General features: G+C 44.2%; 1 protein-coding gene and 1 long non-coding RNA gene across 3 annotated transcripts in view; both read left to right on the top strand.

Moving 5' to 3' along the window:
• Nucleotides 1-8,321, top strand: part of LOC126541862 (vasopressin V1a receptor-like) — a 76,018-nt gene extending 67,697 nt beyond the window's left edge. For both annotated transcript variants that reach the window (XM_055076986.2, XM_050188804.3), the window contains one exon: nt 7,398-8,321. In XM_055076986.2, the coding sequence (XP_054932961.1) occupies nt 7,398-7,778 (381 nt within the window). In that variant the 3' untranslated portion in view covers nt 7,779-8,321. The remainder of the gene's footprint in view (nt 1-7,397) is intronic.
• An 8,282-nt stretch (nt 8,322-16,603) lies between these two features.
• The window catches only part of LOC140216107 (uncharacterized), a 291,638-nt gene continuing 289,497 nt past the window's right edge, over nt 16,604-18,744 (top strand). The window contains exon 1 of the long non-coding RNA XR_011892769.1: nt 16,604-16,815. This is a non-coding gene — a long non-coding RNA (uncharacterized lncRNA). The remainder of the gene's footprint in view (nt 16,816-18,744) is intronic.

The following is an 18,744-nucleotide window of genomic DNA, read 5'->3' as shown; positions in this document are numbered from 1 at the left end:
GCAATGGTAGGTATAATCCACCAAAATTAAACCCATCAGTAGTTATAAGGCCTGCAAGTGCGCAAGCTTATGCAGATATTGCGCGCTTGTTCGGCAATGGTACCCCGCGTTCGACACGTAGGGTCTATAAATGGCGTGAAAAAAATCGGGCAGCAAGACAGAGGGATACCAATTCAAGCCCGACACCTTTCACCACGGCGGGCCCACTACGAACACGGGAGCGAGCACGATTGCAAGTTTATATCGTAGGACTTCAACTTGCTCTATCATAAGTTAAGCATGTAGCCTTCCTATCGCGTGAATATATGTGATGCGCCTTACTTTGTTATCGTGAAGAAGCTATTACTCGATCATTCGCGTGCCACGTGCGCCTGCAAATGGCCTCGTTATCGCGACACTCATAACGCGATCGGGGCTAAATTTAGCCTCGCCCGCGCCGTTCACGAAGGCGCAGCTATAGATAGCACATGTGTCAATCAGAGCTGGAGTGGTCGCGTTCGAGAGCTCTCACTCCGCCAGAATGGGCATGATCCAGCGAGCTCGAATCGGTGTCCATGATGAGTTTAGAAGTGCGTCATTCCTTTCACAATTTTGAACGTTGTTCGGCAAGGCGCTCCCGCGTTCGGCACGTATGGGTTCAGAAATAGCGTGAAGTGACTCGGGCAACAATACAGAGGAATACCGATTCTCGCCCACCACCTTTGATTTCATCGGCTCCACTAAGAACAGGGAGCGGGCCGAACTGCAAGATTAGACCAAATGTTTCGCGTGTAAGCTCTGTAATGCGGGAATAAATGCGACTTGTGTATTTGGTTGCGTCATTTCTCTACTCTAGGGCCCATGCACCATCAGCGGCACGCACAAGACATTTCAGGAACCCCACTGCGGCAGCTTTCTATGGCTTGTTTGCTTGATTGGCCAAGAAGCCGGCAGTTAAAGGATAAAAGTGAAAGAGAAGGGGAAAGAGAAAAACTAAAACGGAAAATTAAATGGGGAGGAAGTATAACGTTCTTGTTAATTAAAAATATATTTACATGGCAGATATATAGAAATAAAAATTTTGTAATTATTTATACACAGCATACTTTGTATTGTTTTTGGGTAGTATTATAACAGTTTCGAAGACAGAATGATTTAATGATCTATCCAAATAATAATTTCGAGAATTAACATGGTAGCCTTCTTCTGTCACAAAGGTAGTCGCAAATCGCCACGAAGATGTTCCTGTGGCTAAAGCCCAATGAAGAAGCCTCGAAGGAGAGGATATTTTGAGTAGTTAAAGAAATACCCAATTTTCGGAAGGAAAATTCTAAATTATTCCTCTGATTTCTAAATCGACGGTATGCTATTAGAAAGTGATCAATGTTTTCGTGTTTCTGGCAGGTTGGACAAAGAGGGGACGGGGCCAGACCAGACCTGTATAGGTAAAAATTTAATGGTTGGATGCGGCATCGTAATTTTGTTATGGAGATTTCTAATTTACGTGTGCGACACCGTTTATTGTCGCATAAAATAGGACAAGTGGTTACATTCTGATATTTGGATTTTCAATATTGTAGAATCTTAGAAAAGGGAAAGTTTTCTAAGCCTAGCCGCAGTGACATAAGCCGAAATAGACATACTGGACATAGCTGGTCCATCAAGAGATATCCGTGCAAGTGGGTCTGCCATTTCATTTAAGAATATACCACGATGGCCTGGAACCCACACCAACCGCACTTGGCTTAAGTTTGAGGGGACTCATGATTTAAATGTATTGGCTGCAGTAGTGTCTATATGTATATATAGAAGTGTATGATATGCATACAGACGGTCCATCAGTCACTATAACCGCTGTTGAATAATTTGAAGGACGTTTTCGAAGAGCTAAGATAACGGCTGATAGTTCAGCCATAAATATGGGTGAGAAATCCGGAAGGCGTAATGCATGTGACCAGGGTAGTGATTCGGAGAAAATACCCACACCCGTTATCTCCTCACTCATTGACGCATCACCAGTCGCGATCACATTATCTATATATTCCCAATTGTGTTAAATGATATTGTAGCATGCCATTTAAATATGGGGCATTCGGTGTAAATATTTAATCTTAATATTAGGCAAGAGCTTGTTTGGGCAAATGATCTTGCGTATATTAACGTTTAGTGGATCTAGCTCAGCTTGCACAAACAAAACCTGAGGTCGATATAAGCGAGACCAGTGCTCATCGAAAAATGCCCTCATCTCACTAATAAATAGAAACTGTGATCGTCTGAAAGAAGATTCATAGATTTTTAAATGCGTTTTTACTGTTAGAATGCGGAATCGGCAGGGAAGAGTAGGCAGTCGTACTTCTTGGTATAAAACATTGTCACCTACAAATTTTGGTAAACCAACACAATTCGGTAGAGCCTCCCGTTCTAGAAGAACCTGGGGGTTAACTTTGTATGCTGACTCACCAGAGAACAGCACGCACCCAAATTCCAGTATCGGTCGAACGTACAGGTGATAAATCATTATTAGGGTATCGCTGCGTTGCCCAGCGCGATGTCGGCCAAGTATGCTTATCATGCCAACAGCGCGTGCAGCCCTAGATTTAACATGATCAATGGGATTTCGTCAGCTCAGTATTGCGTCATATATTACACCTAAGTATTTGAGGAAGTCAACTTGCGAAATTATTTCCTGACGGTATTGGAGAGAGCTATTAACTGGTATATTCAATGGCAACGCAATCAAGGAACTTTTGTTGACATTAAGCGACATTCGAATATCCGCAAACCAAGTTTCAAGCGCTCGTAAGTATGACTGCGGCTCTCTTTGTAACGAGTAAATATCACTCGCCTATGCAAAGAATGCTATGTCGTCTGCATAGACATATACTTGTACGGTATCGCACAATGGGATTGAGCTTAATAAAACGTTGCACAAAACAGGAGAAAGGACAGGTCCCTGGGGAACTCCGCTTCATTGAATATATTTTTTCGTCAACATGCCACGTTCGAAACAAAATTTCCTATCCTTTAAAAATTCATATATCAAATTTATAATATACCGAGAAAAACTCATGCTTTTTAATGTATTAAGGAGTATGACATGCTCTATGCTGTCGTATGCTTTAGCTAAATCAAGGATCACTAAAGCTGCATACTGCCGCTTGTGTCGAGCAAGTTTAATGCATCCCTCTAAATCGACATGTGCCCATCATATCGACCATCCAGGTGTAAATCCAATTTGACATGAGCTTAATAGTGTATTATCATTTAAAAACTTGATTATACGAATGTGCAATATCCTTTCTATTAACTTTATAACATTCGAAGTTAGTGCGATTGGCCTTATATTATCTATATTCATTCCCGCTCCTTGCTTCTTAAGCAAGGGGATTATTCTTGCGACTTTCCAGTCAGGAGATATCCATGTGCTCATGAGGGAGTAATTAACTATATTTGAGAGGTATTGCGGCAAGGAAGTCAAACAATATTTTCAACATGCCTGATGTCATGCCATCTAAACCCGGAGCTGTGCCAGGGAGCTGCCGAACAACGTTATCAAGCTCTTCCATTGTTACCCCTAAGAAATCATCCCCTGCCAGAGCCCCTACAAAGTTTGCCTGCAGCTGAGTTGTAAAGCGCTGTTCTAGTTCTTCAGCAATTTTATCAAATATTCTAACAATTACTTTGGTGACAGAACAACTGAGTCAATATTTACGGGCACTGGAACGGCCCTACGAGAGCGGAGAAACCTAAACAGTGCGTTTTATTACCGTTTTTCGACAAAAAACAAATAACCGTTATCATTCGCTAATGAAATTGTTCTCTTAAGCAAAGCAGCAGTGTACTTATATTTACTCCAATTCGTTGGGCACTGCTTGAAAATAGGTTTCTTCCATGCAGCTTTTCGCCTTCTATAATTTCATGCGCAATCACTATTCCACCATGGACAATCAGTACCCCTTTTGTTGATGAGACTACAAAGTCAGATATTTTACATGGTACCTTTCAATATTGCACACAGGCTCATCGTTTCAATATTGCTTTCTGTACTTGTCATAGAAGACAAATCTGACTGTAAGTTATCTTTAAATTTTGAATGGTCCACAAATGGTCTGCGTATGTTTGTTCAAAGAAATGGGGGGGTTATTATATCACTAATAATTGGGTGGTGGTCACTACTAGTGGCGGCATCGACCACAGCCTAAGAAGAGATCTAACCGCCTGAAGTAGCAAATGTCAAATCTAGGACAGATCGTGACTGCGAACGCATAAGGGGCAACTTTAGCATTGAAACATGTGAAATTGTTGACATTACTCCAACACTATAAGCGTGTTCCAGATGAGTCAATGGGCAATCCCCATGGCACATAATCTGAGTTGAAGTCTCGCACAAACAATATGTTCTTTTTGCAGCAGGCCACTGTGACATCAAGTGAGCGTACTTCTTACACCCTAGCAGGAAAGTAGGAGTTAATAATACAGAGCTGGGCGCAACCAGGAATAATTTCTAATATTAAGGATTTCGCAATCGGATGATAGAGTATGATGTGAAATTTTTGCTCTATGACAGAAGATAGACGAAATGAAAGAAGCTATTCCACCACCTCGAGAAGGTCTATCCAATCGAAAATAGTTGCAGTTGCTTAAATGGAAGTCTTGGTCAGAGGACAAACGAGATTCGTGTAATAGTATAACGTCTGGAGATTGTTGGGAGATCAAATATAATAAATCTGTAGCTGCAGAAAGTATTTATCGGCAGTTACACTGGACTATTCTTAGGCACCCTATGTTGACGGTCGACAAGCAGCTGCAACTGCTTGGTCCAGAATACTGTATTTTAGAAAGTCAGTCCTCGCAAGGGGTTCTTTCGCCTCTTTTTTGTTTTATAGTTAGGAGAATCAGACGGTTTCTTGTTAGGCGATCTTGTGTGTTTAAGAAGTTGAGTGCCCATATCCACATCTCGATTGCCAGAGAGTGTGAATCAGAATGGCATTCATGATCAACTGTTTTAAGTCCGAGTTCTTGCTAAATCCACACTGTTAGAGGGACGATCAGTCTGATACACAGGTGACTGTAAATAAGGCGGCCGATTTTTGTGCGCTGTCTGTTATTGTCTGAGCCATACCACACAATTGCGTGGATATTACTTTAGCTAAAGAGTCAGATAGGTTTAGTAGAATCTTTTCTAATGCTTTTTCCATCGCTTTTTCTATCACTGTTGCAATTGTCTGGGAAATTGACGAGTCCATGCCAAGTGACTGACGGGCTGTTACATCGGCCTAATCATGGGTCCTGCTCTGAACTTCAAGGGCTTCTCGACGAGAGCACCGCCTCCTCTCAATTATTTTGATTACTTGAATCTATTGTGTCCTAGCAGGACAGTTGGAGTAGTCGGCAGCACGATTTACATTGCACAAACAGCATGACTGAGCCTGAGACGTGCAATAGTTAACAAGATGGCCTTTCTCGCATAAACGGCAACAAGTACTTGATCGATAGCCATTAGCTCTGTGTCCGTACCGCCAGCACTTGAGACACTGTAGTGGTCGTGGAGCTAAAGGTTCTACTCTGCAGATTAATGGCCATGCCTTTATCTCTGATGGACGAACCGCCCCTGAAAATGTTGCTATTTTTGCTTCTGTAGGGACCCTATTATTATCTACAAGCCTGGTACAGCGGTACACGGAAACTACACCTGCTGCAGAAAATATCTCTAGGATTTCTGATGCACTAAAGCTTATGTCCACACCGCGGACTAGGCCGTTGCAGTAAGCTAGGTGAGGAGGGATAAAGAAGCTCACCGGCTGCGCGGCAAAGTTAGTGCACTTCTGCAGATCCAGTACACAGGCCTGGTCTGGTGAACAACAGAGGATCCCCCACGTCCACCCTGTCGGGCCTCGGTTATGTGCTGGAAGTGCGACGAGATCGCGCGAAGCTCTGATCGAATGGCCTTGGGGTTCTTCATACGAATAGCTCCTCCATTCGTAGGTACCAAAGCCACAGGAAGGCTACTGGTTCCACTGCGATGGAAAAATTCCACTGGTAGATCCGGTGGGGGAATGGAAGCAGACCAGAGAGTTGCCCTCTGGCCCAGAGATGAAACAGAGATCACATTGCCAATAACCACCACTTTCAATAAAACTAATAAGAAAGAAACAATAAAGTTAACAAAAGAAAGGTAACCGCCGGCTACTTGTCAGCAAACTCGGATGAGGTCCGGACCAGGGCGCGCCAGTACGACAGAGGGAGAGCGCAGAAGGCAGAGCGGAGGCCTATGCACCAGGGCGCGTGATTAAATCCCGGCCAGGGCTGCCGCATTTCGATGTGAATGCAAAAACGTACCGTGTATCATGCACAGGGAGTAGGTTGAAGAACCCCAGGACAAAATTAATCTAGAACCCCCTTCCCCCCTACGGCATGTCTGGTAATGAGATCGTGGTTTCGGCTCGTGAAACTGCGAAGATATATAAATACATATATATGAACGAGAAGAAAGAAAACTGAGGGGGCGAAACTTTTAATCTATTTATTAGTCCAAATCATAGGAAGCCAACAAACAACGACAGAAAGGACAGGATAGGGGAAATTATTTGTAGTTTTCAATATAAGTAAAGAAATGATAAATAAATGGAAATGAGAGTTTGTGACACGGCGCACAACAACAACGCTTAATACGTAATTTAACGGCATTTAACATCCTCAATAACATCCTCAAGAACATCCTTATGTGCATAACCATCCCATTCATTCATTGCAAAGGCGAGGCTTTAATGACGCCCCGGAGATTTCTGGAAACGAGCAATGTTCTCCGCAAATACTTAGTAGAATATTTATCATGTAGTATAAGCTCGTTCTTAGTCTTGCATTCGGCCCGATTTTTTACATTCTGTCCCTAATTTCATGTTGGTTCCTGTGAACTTATTCAGTGTTATATTCTGTGCCCTGACTTTAATGCAGTTAATGGCTAGATCGTAAGACTGAATTTGTTTTACTTGTTTATGTCGCTTGACTTTTAGATTATGTGTGCTTGACTTGGGTTTGTGAGTTTACTCTAGGCTTGAGAGTATCTTTTTTTTTGTGATTGTTTCTTACAGGTGACTTTCATTATTTTCCTTTTTGTGTAAAAAGGAGTAGAGTAACCGGCCCTACTTAAAGGTGCCGCCACTGCTAACCATTATATATTAAGAAAGATCTCATCATCATCATGCATCATCATCACCATGCTACTATGGGTCATATTAGAATGAGTCTCTCACGCATCGGACCGCTGCAGAAATCAGTTAACATCTCATTTATTTCACCTTCACTACTGAATAACTTTGATCTAAACCTTCTCGAGGAATCTACGATTAGCTTCGTCTGAGTAACCAAGATCCCGTGCTTAGATTTAATATTCCTGCCTTATTCTTCTTTCCGTGCAGGTCAAAACGCTGAAGATGACGGTCGTGGTGTTCGGTGCTTTTCTTGTGACCAACGTGCCCTACATGGTCCAAGAGGTCATCTTGGCGTTCGGCAACCCAGGTGTCCTCAACGCCAACGTGGTGGCTCTGTCTGGTGTTATATCCGCCTCGAACAGCGCCATAAATCCGTACATATTTCTGTACTTCCAAAAGACCCACGGCAGAAGGAGTCGCAGCACAGTCGCATCACTGCTCAAAGGTCTACCCTGCTTCCGGCGCTGGTTTTCTCGTTCCAGAAGAAAGAGCAGCAGCAAGATGGCGACACTGACAGTGACCTACTCCTGTCGCCACTCGCGGACAATGACCACAGCCAATTGCGAACTGGTATCCGAGAAGACCTAGCTGTCATTCTTCCTCATGTCTAATATTGTGTGAAAGAAAACGTGCTTGCGAACCAGCGTTTAAAAGTGAAAAGTTCTTCCACTGCTTTCGGCAAAAAAAAAAAAAAAACATGGGCGGTCATCTTTGGCCTTTCTCACAGTGGCTCTTCGTAGAAGCCATCGATGACTATCCAGTGCATATGGTGCGTTGCGTGTGAATACAGGATGTTCAGTAGTACTCTTCGCAGCAATGACAGAACATGCTCATATTCAGACACACCCGAAGCATCATCTCTTGGTTCGTTGTAAGATCGAGCATGGTGGCTGATGTTCTGAGCTGAGTCGTGGAGGATCGTCCTGCTTATAGCAAACTACTCCAATACTCGCTCTTGTTCGACCACAGAAATAAGCTTCTCAAGTGTTGAAACAAACTAGCATTTTAACATTCACAACAGAGGTTGCATCTGGTGAACAGAGGCCAGCGATCGCAATGCATTTTTTTACGTCGTTTAGGCCAGTGCTTCTTTTTTGTGCGTGATGTCGAAACGGAGTTGAAGAGAAAGTTTCGACGCATAAAGCTGAAGCAGCAACTGGATGAATACTTGCTGACAGAATCGAAGGACCATTCCCTCAGCTTGTCACTTGACACAACAGTCATTACTGGCTTCCGTACTTCAGATATATATATATATATATATATATATATATATATATATATATATATATATATATATATATATATATATATATATATATATATATATATATATATATATAACATGTTGTCACTAGGAACAACATGATGGCTGACTGGAAGAGTTGTGGGGGACGTGTTACGCTGGCTGTATGCCATTTGCTATAAAATTAGACAACACAGCTCATATATTCCGATTATTTCCACTGCCACGCCAAAAATGGGATAGGCTGTGATCGCTGCTTTATTGAAGTGGTTCCAGACACTTTGCTGGCGTACTTTCACCTTTTAGTTACAGTGCAAAGGGCCAGTGCGTTATCGCCTAATATAATATATTCACTTATCAATAACAAGAAAGGCGTCTTGTTATGTGCTTCGAACAATACCCGTAAGGGACTAGCCGTTGTGTATATGGGGATGTATGGTGTTCAATAACTCATGCTCCAAATTTTGATGGCATAAATGTACGTGTCGTTACATTTAGCACTTTCATAAACATAAAACGTACCCTTGCTGTACAAAGTAAATGCAGGTTAAATACCAAGTTATACTCTATTCAAAGATCTGCTAGACGTCGCTCGAAGTCCTACACATTCAGCCAGTAATTAATTTTGTCTGTGGAAAATTAAATTATTCTCAATCTTCTTGCATCTCTAGCATTAGTAAAACTCACATCAGCAAAACAAATGAGGAATCCTAACTTGTTTCTGTCAGTGTTGTCGCTTTTACAGATATGAACTAGACGCCTGAAATTTCAAAAAGCTTGAGCTGCGAGAACAATATCGAGTATTTAACGAGCGATTCTGCTTGGTAAACTGTGAGCCACGTCAGAACACGAACAAGCTAAAACTGTAGCAGTGAAAAACAACAAAATAGGAGTACCGACAACATGTCGAGATACGGTTGTCGCAGCAAACACACATACGTATATCATGAAAATCTCTTCTCTAACACACTTTGGTGAATATAAATAAATACCGGAGCGCAGTGCCACTTAGAGCTGCCTCAAAATGAATGCGCAAGATATTGCACAATATTATGAAGTTTTAGAAATGGCACTTACAAGCGGCTTTGCGTACGCAAAATGCCTAAACTTTACTTTACCGTATTTTCTATTGCTGTGTGCCCACTTTGCTTTCTTTTTTACGCCCACTACACAGTGCCGCCTAAATTTGAGTCCCCTATTTCTGAAAACTGTTACATTTTTATTAGTAATCAGAATTAACAGCGGTTATTTTGACATGTGCAATAGGGCACAAAGCACCCTAAGGGGCTACACTGCGCAGTTTTCACCCGCAGTTTCACCATTGCTCAAATTGGGGACGAAATTTGTTAAATTATTTGCTCTCGCAACATGTTTCGCGCCCGATTGGTTCATTCAGGCGCATCATGCCCTTTGCCATGACCTCTATATACAGGTGCTGCGTTAAACTTTTTTTTTCTTCGGATTCATATTCAGATTTTGTTGACGCAATAGATCTACACATATTTGGATGCGTGTTATGTACAAAAAGAGGTCTCATAGTCAATGACTGTGCGTGGGAACCTGCTATAATGATAAAGATAGTAGAAAGAACAAATTGCAATGACGAAACATGATTAAGAAATGAAGTTATCTGTTACAGCGTGGAGTGTATATTTAACAATGGCAAGTGCTAATGACACGAACATTATAGAATGCTTTATCATGAACACAAGGAAATTCAATGAAAGACTCAATCAAAAAGCAAACATACGATGCGAAAGAAAGATAAGCAAGAAGTCGAAAGATGGCAAGTATGCCATTTAGTGCAGGTGCACACGTTAAGGAGTAATAGGCTATGAAAATAACAACGCAAAAAGTTTACAAGCGTGTAATATGTACAATAAGTAACAACAATTAATGCAGAAAATACAGGATATTGTGCACGCTCAGCTAGCGTAGTAAACGCACAAAGGAAAATAGTTGTATTTGAACCCTGTCGCATAATCTCAAAAGTAGGATTATTCGAATAATTATATTTCCCAATTGAATGTTTGATAAGTACGACCTCCAAATATAGAGTCAAATGCCGAATATTTTGTCATTTCTAAACAAAGTGAAAGATAAAGTCAGCGTGGAGTCTGTCTCGGGTAAAAAAAAAAGGAGTTATTTAGTTATTTCATGCAGACCATTGAAGCCGTTCACAAATAGATGCTTAGACAACTCAGTATAGATAGCTTGTAAATCAGAAACTCCTTCCAGTTATATAGAGCGCATGAGAACAACAGTAATGAAACAAGGGATCATTAGATAACCAGACGCATGTAGGCTGTCGCTTTTCCTTAAGGTCACAAGCGTGAGACTACATTAACTCGCATTCTTTTGGGGTGAGCAATTGTGGTGAAACCGGCGAAATAATAAGCCACTTGACAAAAAGTGAGACTTCAAATTCGTATGTAGGCCCGCTAAAGGTACGACATACATTCTTATAGAGTAACTGCAAGCTATTCAGCAGTAGTTATCCGCCTCGTAAGCTCACACAGAAATAAATGATTTCTCGGCGCAACAAATGCGGCTTTCATGCAGCAAAATAATTCGATGCAGTCATTTCTTTCTATTTCTCCCTGCAGACTCGCAGTCGCTAATGCTTAGAACAGAAACGAATATTCGACCATTTTTAATAGTGATCTCCATTCCCGGCTCTCTGCTCTATTGCAGTACGCCATAGATTCAGAGTCACCATGGCGAGTCAGAGTTACTTAAAAGCAGCAGAAAGCTATCTGACATAGAACAAGAGTAATTGTAGAATATTGAGAGAAGCCTTCGTCGTGCAGTAAACTTGAATAGGCTGTTGGGGACAATAACGAAAATTGGAGGTTGCAGAAGATTGAATTACAACAAATTTAGCAGCCAGCGTTGTACGGACCATGCCCACCTGAAATGTAAGAAGCTTCAGCCTTAGTGAACAGCATGTCGACAATCTGCCGAAACTCGCGACATATACTATCGATCTTCTTCTGTCTATGGCGATACAATATGCCCAGCACGGGTGCGATATCGCTGGGGAGGCCGTTCGGTGCGTACTCGGAGAGCTTGAGATCGAGCTTTTCCAGGCGCTGAATATCCTGGCTCTTGTCGCCCAACCTGCAGAAAAATGTAATACCATGCCTTTCGCACTACCAAAAATGCTGTGAAGAACTGGGAGCAACGCAAGGTGCTGGCATTGTCCAGCACTGAACGCGACAATTGCTGACCCAAAGAAAAGCTTCGCGCAGCATGCATGTGCGGCTGATTTTAAGCACACTTTTGTCTCAATTTTTCGCAATTTTCTTTGTGCCAGTGACTGTTGGACCCTCAAGTTGCTACACTAACGCAAGGCCACGCCTACACGGCTTAGATTTATGTAATGCAGGACCGCTGCCAAGCGCTGAGTCGTGGTCTCCTCCATTAAACGATGCTAAGGGCAAACATTGAGCAGCAAACATTGAGCATTGAGCAGCCTAGACTACCATTCTAGAAAGAGTTTCATGCCAGTAGATATTTTCTTATCTTTCATTTGTGATACCCTCAAGGTACATTGCTGTACATTGCAAAGGGGAGGGACGAGGATACATTCCAAGAGTAAAAAAAATACAGAATTAGTTCTTATAAATTCACAGTGCAGGGAACAAAAGAGATATGAAAAAACTAGTGATGTGTTCATAACAACCAAAAAAGAGACTTACGTAATATGAAAATACAGAAAGAGTACACTTTATCAAGGAGACAATGTTCACGAATAAGTACGTAATTATGCCATTTGCCACCATACACTATTTTATGTTGATTGGTGCATTCTTAAAAAGAGCGGGGTAACTGATGCTTACTAATTATGTAGGTAGATTATTCCAGTCGATTGAAGTTCATTCCAGTCGATTGAACACGCGACGGTGTTACGGCGGGGTGCGTTAACTTTATGTACGTGACCACGACGAGCCGAGAAATAAGGCGCACGGTGGAGGTACTCTCAACATCTACTCTTAGTAGTTGTGGAGAAAATGACGACAGAAGGGGGAGCGCTGGTCTTCTGCAACTGAAACTTCCAGTGACAACCAGGGGGAATTAATGTAGGTGTCACATGTTTTCACGTCTACATTAGAAGTCGTGGTCTATGGAGTGCTAGCGCTTGCTTTCTCAGAAGACCGCTCAGAGTAGGCACAGCAGACCCACGAATAGCATTGACAAAATAGTGTGGGGAGGTGCAGCATAATTCATTTCTTCATAACAACAACAACAACAAAAATAGAGACGGATTCTGGAACCTGCATTTTCTGTCTCATCGAAATGCAACATAAATATCCCTTTCATTTTCAGTAGCTGATCAAGATCTACCATTTAGAACGGATCATTAGGTGCCACGGGAGCCTATATCGTGTTTTCATATTCGCAGCGACAATGTTTACTACATTTATCTTATTTTCGAACATTCGGCAGCACTGTTGTCATTAAAAGTTAGAGTATGGACGTCCTGGAGTACTAATTGATCGCTTAAACCTAACTCGAGATTTATCCTTTTGCACCCGTTTAGAACTTCGCCTTCAATTCCACTTGCGAATGCGGCTGTCAAGCAATGCTATTTGATTCTATAGCGCCATTCTCCATAAGTAGCTATAAGACTAAAAAAAAAAGTCTCGTCACTGTCTGAAAGGCTTGCTTTCTTCGAGATGTGAATTATGTTTCAAAGTTACCGCTATGATTTCTAACGACGCCAAACCAACTGCTGCGCTAGCGTTAAATGAAATAAAAAGTCAGAGTTAATTCAAAATATGACATAACAGCAATAGTGTAAAATATTAGTAGCTCTAATTAATTGTATTTCACATTGTTGTGAATTAGCGAGAATGCCTTGTACATGAACTAGGCGCCTCCACAGTGAAGAATTTCGCAAATATTTTCCTCATAAAATAAATCCACGTTCACTTTCGTACTACCGAGGGATTGCGCATAAAATACAAAATATTCAATGAAATCTAAAATCTGCATTTCTTGACCGGTGTTGATCTCTCGTGGAATCACCCATCTGTGGAATCTTTATACGTAGACCGTTTTATCGGCAAGGAGGAACATAATCCCAAGCCAGCGCGCCGCGTAACTTTTCTGCTCGCCCTGGTATGTGCGAATGGCCGGTTCTCCCAGCGGCAGCTTGGAACGGTTGCAATTTTATTGCGAATTAGTGTGATTCTAGTGCGTTCCGTCTGTGATTGCTGTGATTTCAGATGACTCGAGGTCGACGGGCTACCATTGTGCTGTATTCAGCTGCAAAAAAAAAAAAAAAGAGAGAGAGAGAAATAACGCTTGTCTACAGCCGCTCAGCCGTGCGGCTGTAGACAAGCGTCGGCTTTGGATTGCCGACATAAGACGAAAGAACTTGACGCCTACACTCATTCAAGCCTCTATAAGTGAAGTTAGACGTCGCAAATTTTACGCGCATTTTTAAAATCAGGATCAAGCTAAACCCGACACTAGCTTCGCAGCGCGTAAGTTAACCGGATTTTCTTTCCAGCGAGCGCATGTCAACGAACTCGGCCCCCGCGACCAAACGGTGATATGAATGAAAGGTGCGTATTCGATTGGATCAACTATAGTGCCAATGGGCGAAGTCAACTATTCCTTCGTGCACGCACACTAAGGTTATTCTGTTTGAATGCGTTCTAAGATTATTATGCTTGGCAACAAAAGTTTTAGTAGAAGTTGACCTTGTTGTGCCATTACCACCAGCCCGGATTCCGAATCTGCAAGATGCAAAAGTATCCTTCGAGCGCCCAAATTCTCCCTTGAAAAGTCAAGATGCTGAGCCGTCAGGCAGCGGTGTCCTGCGAGAGAAGCATCGGCGAGCCACTTTGTTCGGACGTGTCGCCAAGTGCCAGACAGCCCGGCGCCGTAGACACCCACTAGGTGACCTCCGGCCCTTGCCTGAAGGTCACCGCGCCCGCCACAATTGAACCAGGTGGCCAGCGCGGTCGCCGGTTGGACCTCTCGGACGACCGTCGAGTGCTCGCTTTGTATTGGGCCGTTTGGGTGACAATGGTTTTGGGGGGCTTATAAGCGGAGGCGCGCCGCCTGAAAAACCGGATCCGCCGACCCACCGGGAGCCAGTGCCGCTCTCGACTGGAGCGAGATGTGTCACGCATTTTCGCCGGACGTTGCCGTGCGGGAACAGTCGCGTTTGCTGTGAGCTCTCGGCCCCAGTGCCGATCCCTTCATGTCCTGTATAATGACCTGTATATAGTGTATAAAGTCCCTTTTGTTATTCTCATCGACGCCTGGCTCGGAGTCTTCGCTACCAACGCTCTGTCACGAAACGGGTGACGAGCGCTACGGGACCACAAAGTCGTGATAGTGGTGCAGCGGTGCAAAGTCGTAACAACCTGGGACCGTATCATGAAAACAGTATGTCCCAACGAAGATGAAGATGTGTTCTTTTTTATTTTGTAACCAAAGCTATGCCGGCCGTGTGCCGGTGGCCCGTAGTTCACATGGTCCCTTCCACGCTTCTGAATTTCACCGGCAAGCTGGCTGGTCGACGCCGCACATCGCGAGCTGTCACTAATTCAAAAAATGAAGTTGCTGTTACAGAAAGTAGTTGTTAGTTTTTCAGCTCTCTCGAGACGGCGAGGGGTCCTTGCACAGGCACAACTCGAGACCCATGAGTGCCCGTGTTGTTTCAATGTGTCGCGTGCGTCTGGTTGATTGTGGCATATTCGCGGCCACCGTCATCAGGTCGTTTTATCCATGTTCAAAGCCCTTCCACTCAAGTTATCTTGCAGTTCTTTATTTTGTAAAGCTTGATGCCCGGGTGCTAGGTAAACAATGCTTATAAAATAATACCGAGAAAATTTTAGGAGCATGAAAGCTAGCAGTACTTCTTGGAGCTTCGCTAGTTACCTCGATTGAAGCGGCACACCGCATGGCACATGACACCTCCTATTGTTTTCACCTGAGTGATATACCTTAATAGAGTTCAAGGCTACACTAATATGTTCAAGGCTAGACATACAATAATAACATGTTGCACGTACGTTGCGTATTTAAAATGTTCAGACTTGACTCGCCTCCTATTTCGACCGCGGCCAGAGGTGTGGCAGCGCCTCTAGGCCATCGCCATTTGATACTGCGGCTGTATCGAAGCTCAAAGCTTATGCTATCTTCGGCTGGTCGTTTCTGAGCACTCTGGAGTGCTCTCGCGAGCGGCGTTGTCTTCAACTGGTTGAAAGAGGGTGCGCGCCCTGCGTTCGGCTGGTTCTTCTCGATTGCTCTCCTCTATCTTGGAGCGCTCTGAGGCGCTCCGAGCCCTGTCGTCGGAGCAGTCATCAAGATTGAAACGTCATCGCCGCGTCGCTGCTGTTGGCGATGGCCCACCGTAACCTTTGCAACCTAGGCCACTCACTCTTAAAACGGTTGCACCCTTTGGGGTGTATATTTGTCCCACAAGAATAATCGTCATCTGCCTTGCTTGCGTTTCCTTTCTTGAAAACTCGGCGCTCGCTACTTTCCTGTCGAGAATGCTGCGTCACACTGATAACGCGCATGCCGTTCGTGACTGGGAAGTACCGGGCTCGCAGCGTTAAAGAAAGGAAACGCGGGCAAGACAGATGACGATTATTGTTGTGGGACAAGATAAGCCCCAAAGGGTCTAAATTTTTCTAAGAGTGCTGCATGCTGGCGTCTCGACGAACGTTCGTCCCGCCGGCACGTCCGCCGGCTTTTTGGGCAGCGCCGGGAGCTTTGGATAGGCGAAACATCGGACGTTGGCAGTAGTCACGTGGTTTCGCATCAGCAATTTCCTCCTCCGAGAGCGAGTCGCACGTTCGGCTTGCGCGCTTGTCCCCTTCCTTTGAGCTCGGGAAACGACCGATCTACCCGACTCTGCTTCGTGGCATACAGGCGACCAATCGAAGATACCATTAGTGACGCCACGCCATCAAGTTTCCGGATCGCATAAACTTGTAGAGACTTCGCAGGCAAACAAGAAAACTTGCCACTCGTCATCAACAGCACATTCGCCGAGTGCCCTTTAGCGAGATCCCACATACCTGCATGGCATGCAAACAGTTATGTTTAGTGCGACTGATGAAGGGAGTGCCTCTATTGTCTGCGATTGCCAGGAAGCCCATCCTACATCCGTTTCGCTAATGTAGCATTAAAACTTCAATCGAACTAATTTTTTGCTCGGAACTTGCTCGACGACGCCACCGCGCGGAAGAACATGGCCAGGCGCACGCAGGCCTCGTTTCTGCGGCGGTTTCGGATGTGCCAGCAGCGGCGGCTTCGTCGCGGGTTTCAACATTTCCCACGTTTTTCGCTGCTGCAAAGTCCAGCCGTGCAGCGTTATGGATTTTCCGGCTCCTTACAAAGGATTGCTCGGTAAGTTTGAATGAACTTGCACTCTTTGTTGTGTCAGAAAGCTGTTCTTCTACGAATCCCTGATCCATCGCCTGCCCGTGCGCCTGCCTTTCTGTATGACACGCTTCCTTGCTATAGGTTAATATTCTAGACCTCCTGCGAGCGCTTATGTGCCGTTCAGCCATCACCATTCTTTCTGGCCATGCAATTGAATGGCGTAGTTTGCTTTATCGCCCCTGGGAATTTAAAATTTGTCCCCGAATAGCGGCCAGTGCTTGCTTATCACTTCATCTAGCCGCTCACTAAGCCGATATACGTAGTTGATGCGCCCGTGCGGTGGTGGTTTGCATAGGCTGTCATTGCACGAGTTTGTATCGGCATTTATGGCGTGCTCATGTCTCCTGCGCATACCTCACAACTGTTAATAATAACGCACGAAAGCGCGGCCAGAGATGCCACCAGCGCCTTACACTGGCGCACAGGCGTCAGATTACGCGCCGCTGCTCAGGACGCGTTCGACTAACGCTGGATAGGAATTCGCAAGTCAGCTGCGGTTATCGCACCACGATTATCTTCTGCTGCGGCATCGCACATTGTTTCCAACGCTTGCGGCAAACGAGGCGCTGGTAAGACTGCGCTACTTTGACAAAAACACCACTCGTAGCTGCGCGCCAGCCGGCACGGATCAGATATCTCGTTCATCTGTTTTTATAGTTTATCTTGACTTTTTTTTTTTTGCACGTACACCTGCGGGCGTCGTTGCGTGCAAGGCTAGGCGTAAGGGAGGCGGGACTAAGTGGCAAGGCAGGCGTGCACAATTTATAGGGAGCCGAGGAAAGAGACGAGGAAATGGCATTGGGCGCACACGCCGAGCGTTTAAATGAGCTGGGTGGCTTCAGAACGAAAGAAGTATGCATGCGGTCGCGGCCTAATGGTTAGACCACCAGCCTGCTGTTCTTGACGGTCGAGGCTCGATTCCACCATCGGTCGCACATATTGATTTTTCGCGGGGATGTTTTAAGAGGCTACATGCACACAGAGGCGAAATACAGGTTGGCACGCTGGTTGTGTTCTCGCTGCTAAAATAAGCAAGGAAGTTAAGTGCGTTCTTTATTACTTCCGTCGCTGCTTGATACTCGCACCGCGTTTTGTAAATATACTAGCATGTTCGACCAAAGTACGACCGAAAATAAGATATTCCTGTCTAGTATGGGGGACCCTTGAATGTATTCAAAGTCATACAGCTATATTTATTTATAGCCAGTATTTCTACTACAGTAGCATGTCCTTACAGACTAACTTTCCCGACTTAGAAACGAGACACAAAATTTCCACTTTTTTGTGTATTTCAAATTATTCCTCTCTTAACTCGGTAATTTTGACTGTACATCGCGACTTCGCCATTGTGTATCCGTCATAAGAAGACCATGCATCTGCCACCCCCCCGTACTTTAGGAACGCCACCTTTTACCGCTCTATAGCGTACGCTGTTTGTTTCTGCTCAGCTCTTTTTCTATCTCTCCCCTTCCATACTCTTTGTATTTTTATCACCCTATCACCCTGTGTGGAAGGGGGGGGAATCCTTCCCCCCCTCCAGGGTAGCCGACTGCAACTACTTCTGGGGCGCTGTAACGTACAGCTATTCCAAACTTATCTATTCCAATTCTGCAGTCAGCCCTCCGCGATTGGTCAAAAACTTTTTTGAACCATCACTTCACCTGTCTGTCACGCGACGTCACGTAAACCGCAATAGCTCCCCATCTGATATGACGTGTACACACTGAATAAGCATAATTTGACCGAACAAAAGAAATATAGTTATTTCTCATTCGACGCCTTTTCGCCATTAGCCCTCGGCTATCGGTCAAAAGATTTTGGGCTGTGCCCACTTCACCTGCCTGTCACGCAACGTCACAAAACCGCAAAAACTCACGGCTTCAAAGTGACGTG

The sequence above is a fragment of the Dermacentor andersoni genome, chromosome 2, assembly GCF_023375885.2.
Source record: "Dermacentor andersoni chromosome 2, qqDerAnde1_hic_scaffold, whole genome shotgun sequence".
Classification (NCBI taxonomy): domain Eukaryota; kingdom Metazoa; phylum Arthropoda; class Arachnida; order Ixodida; family Ixodidae; genus Dermacentor; species Dermacentor andersoni.
The sequence above is the reverse complement of the archived record's forward strand: the minus strand, read 5'-3'. Positions and strand labels throughout refer to the sequence as shown.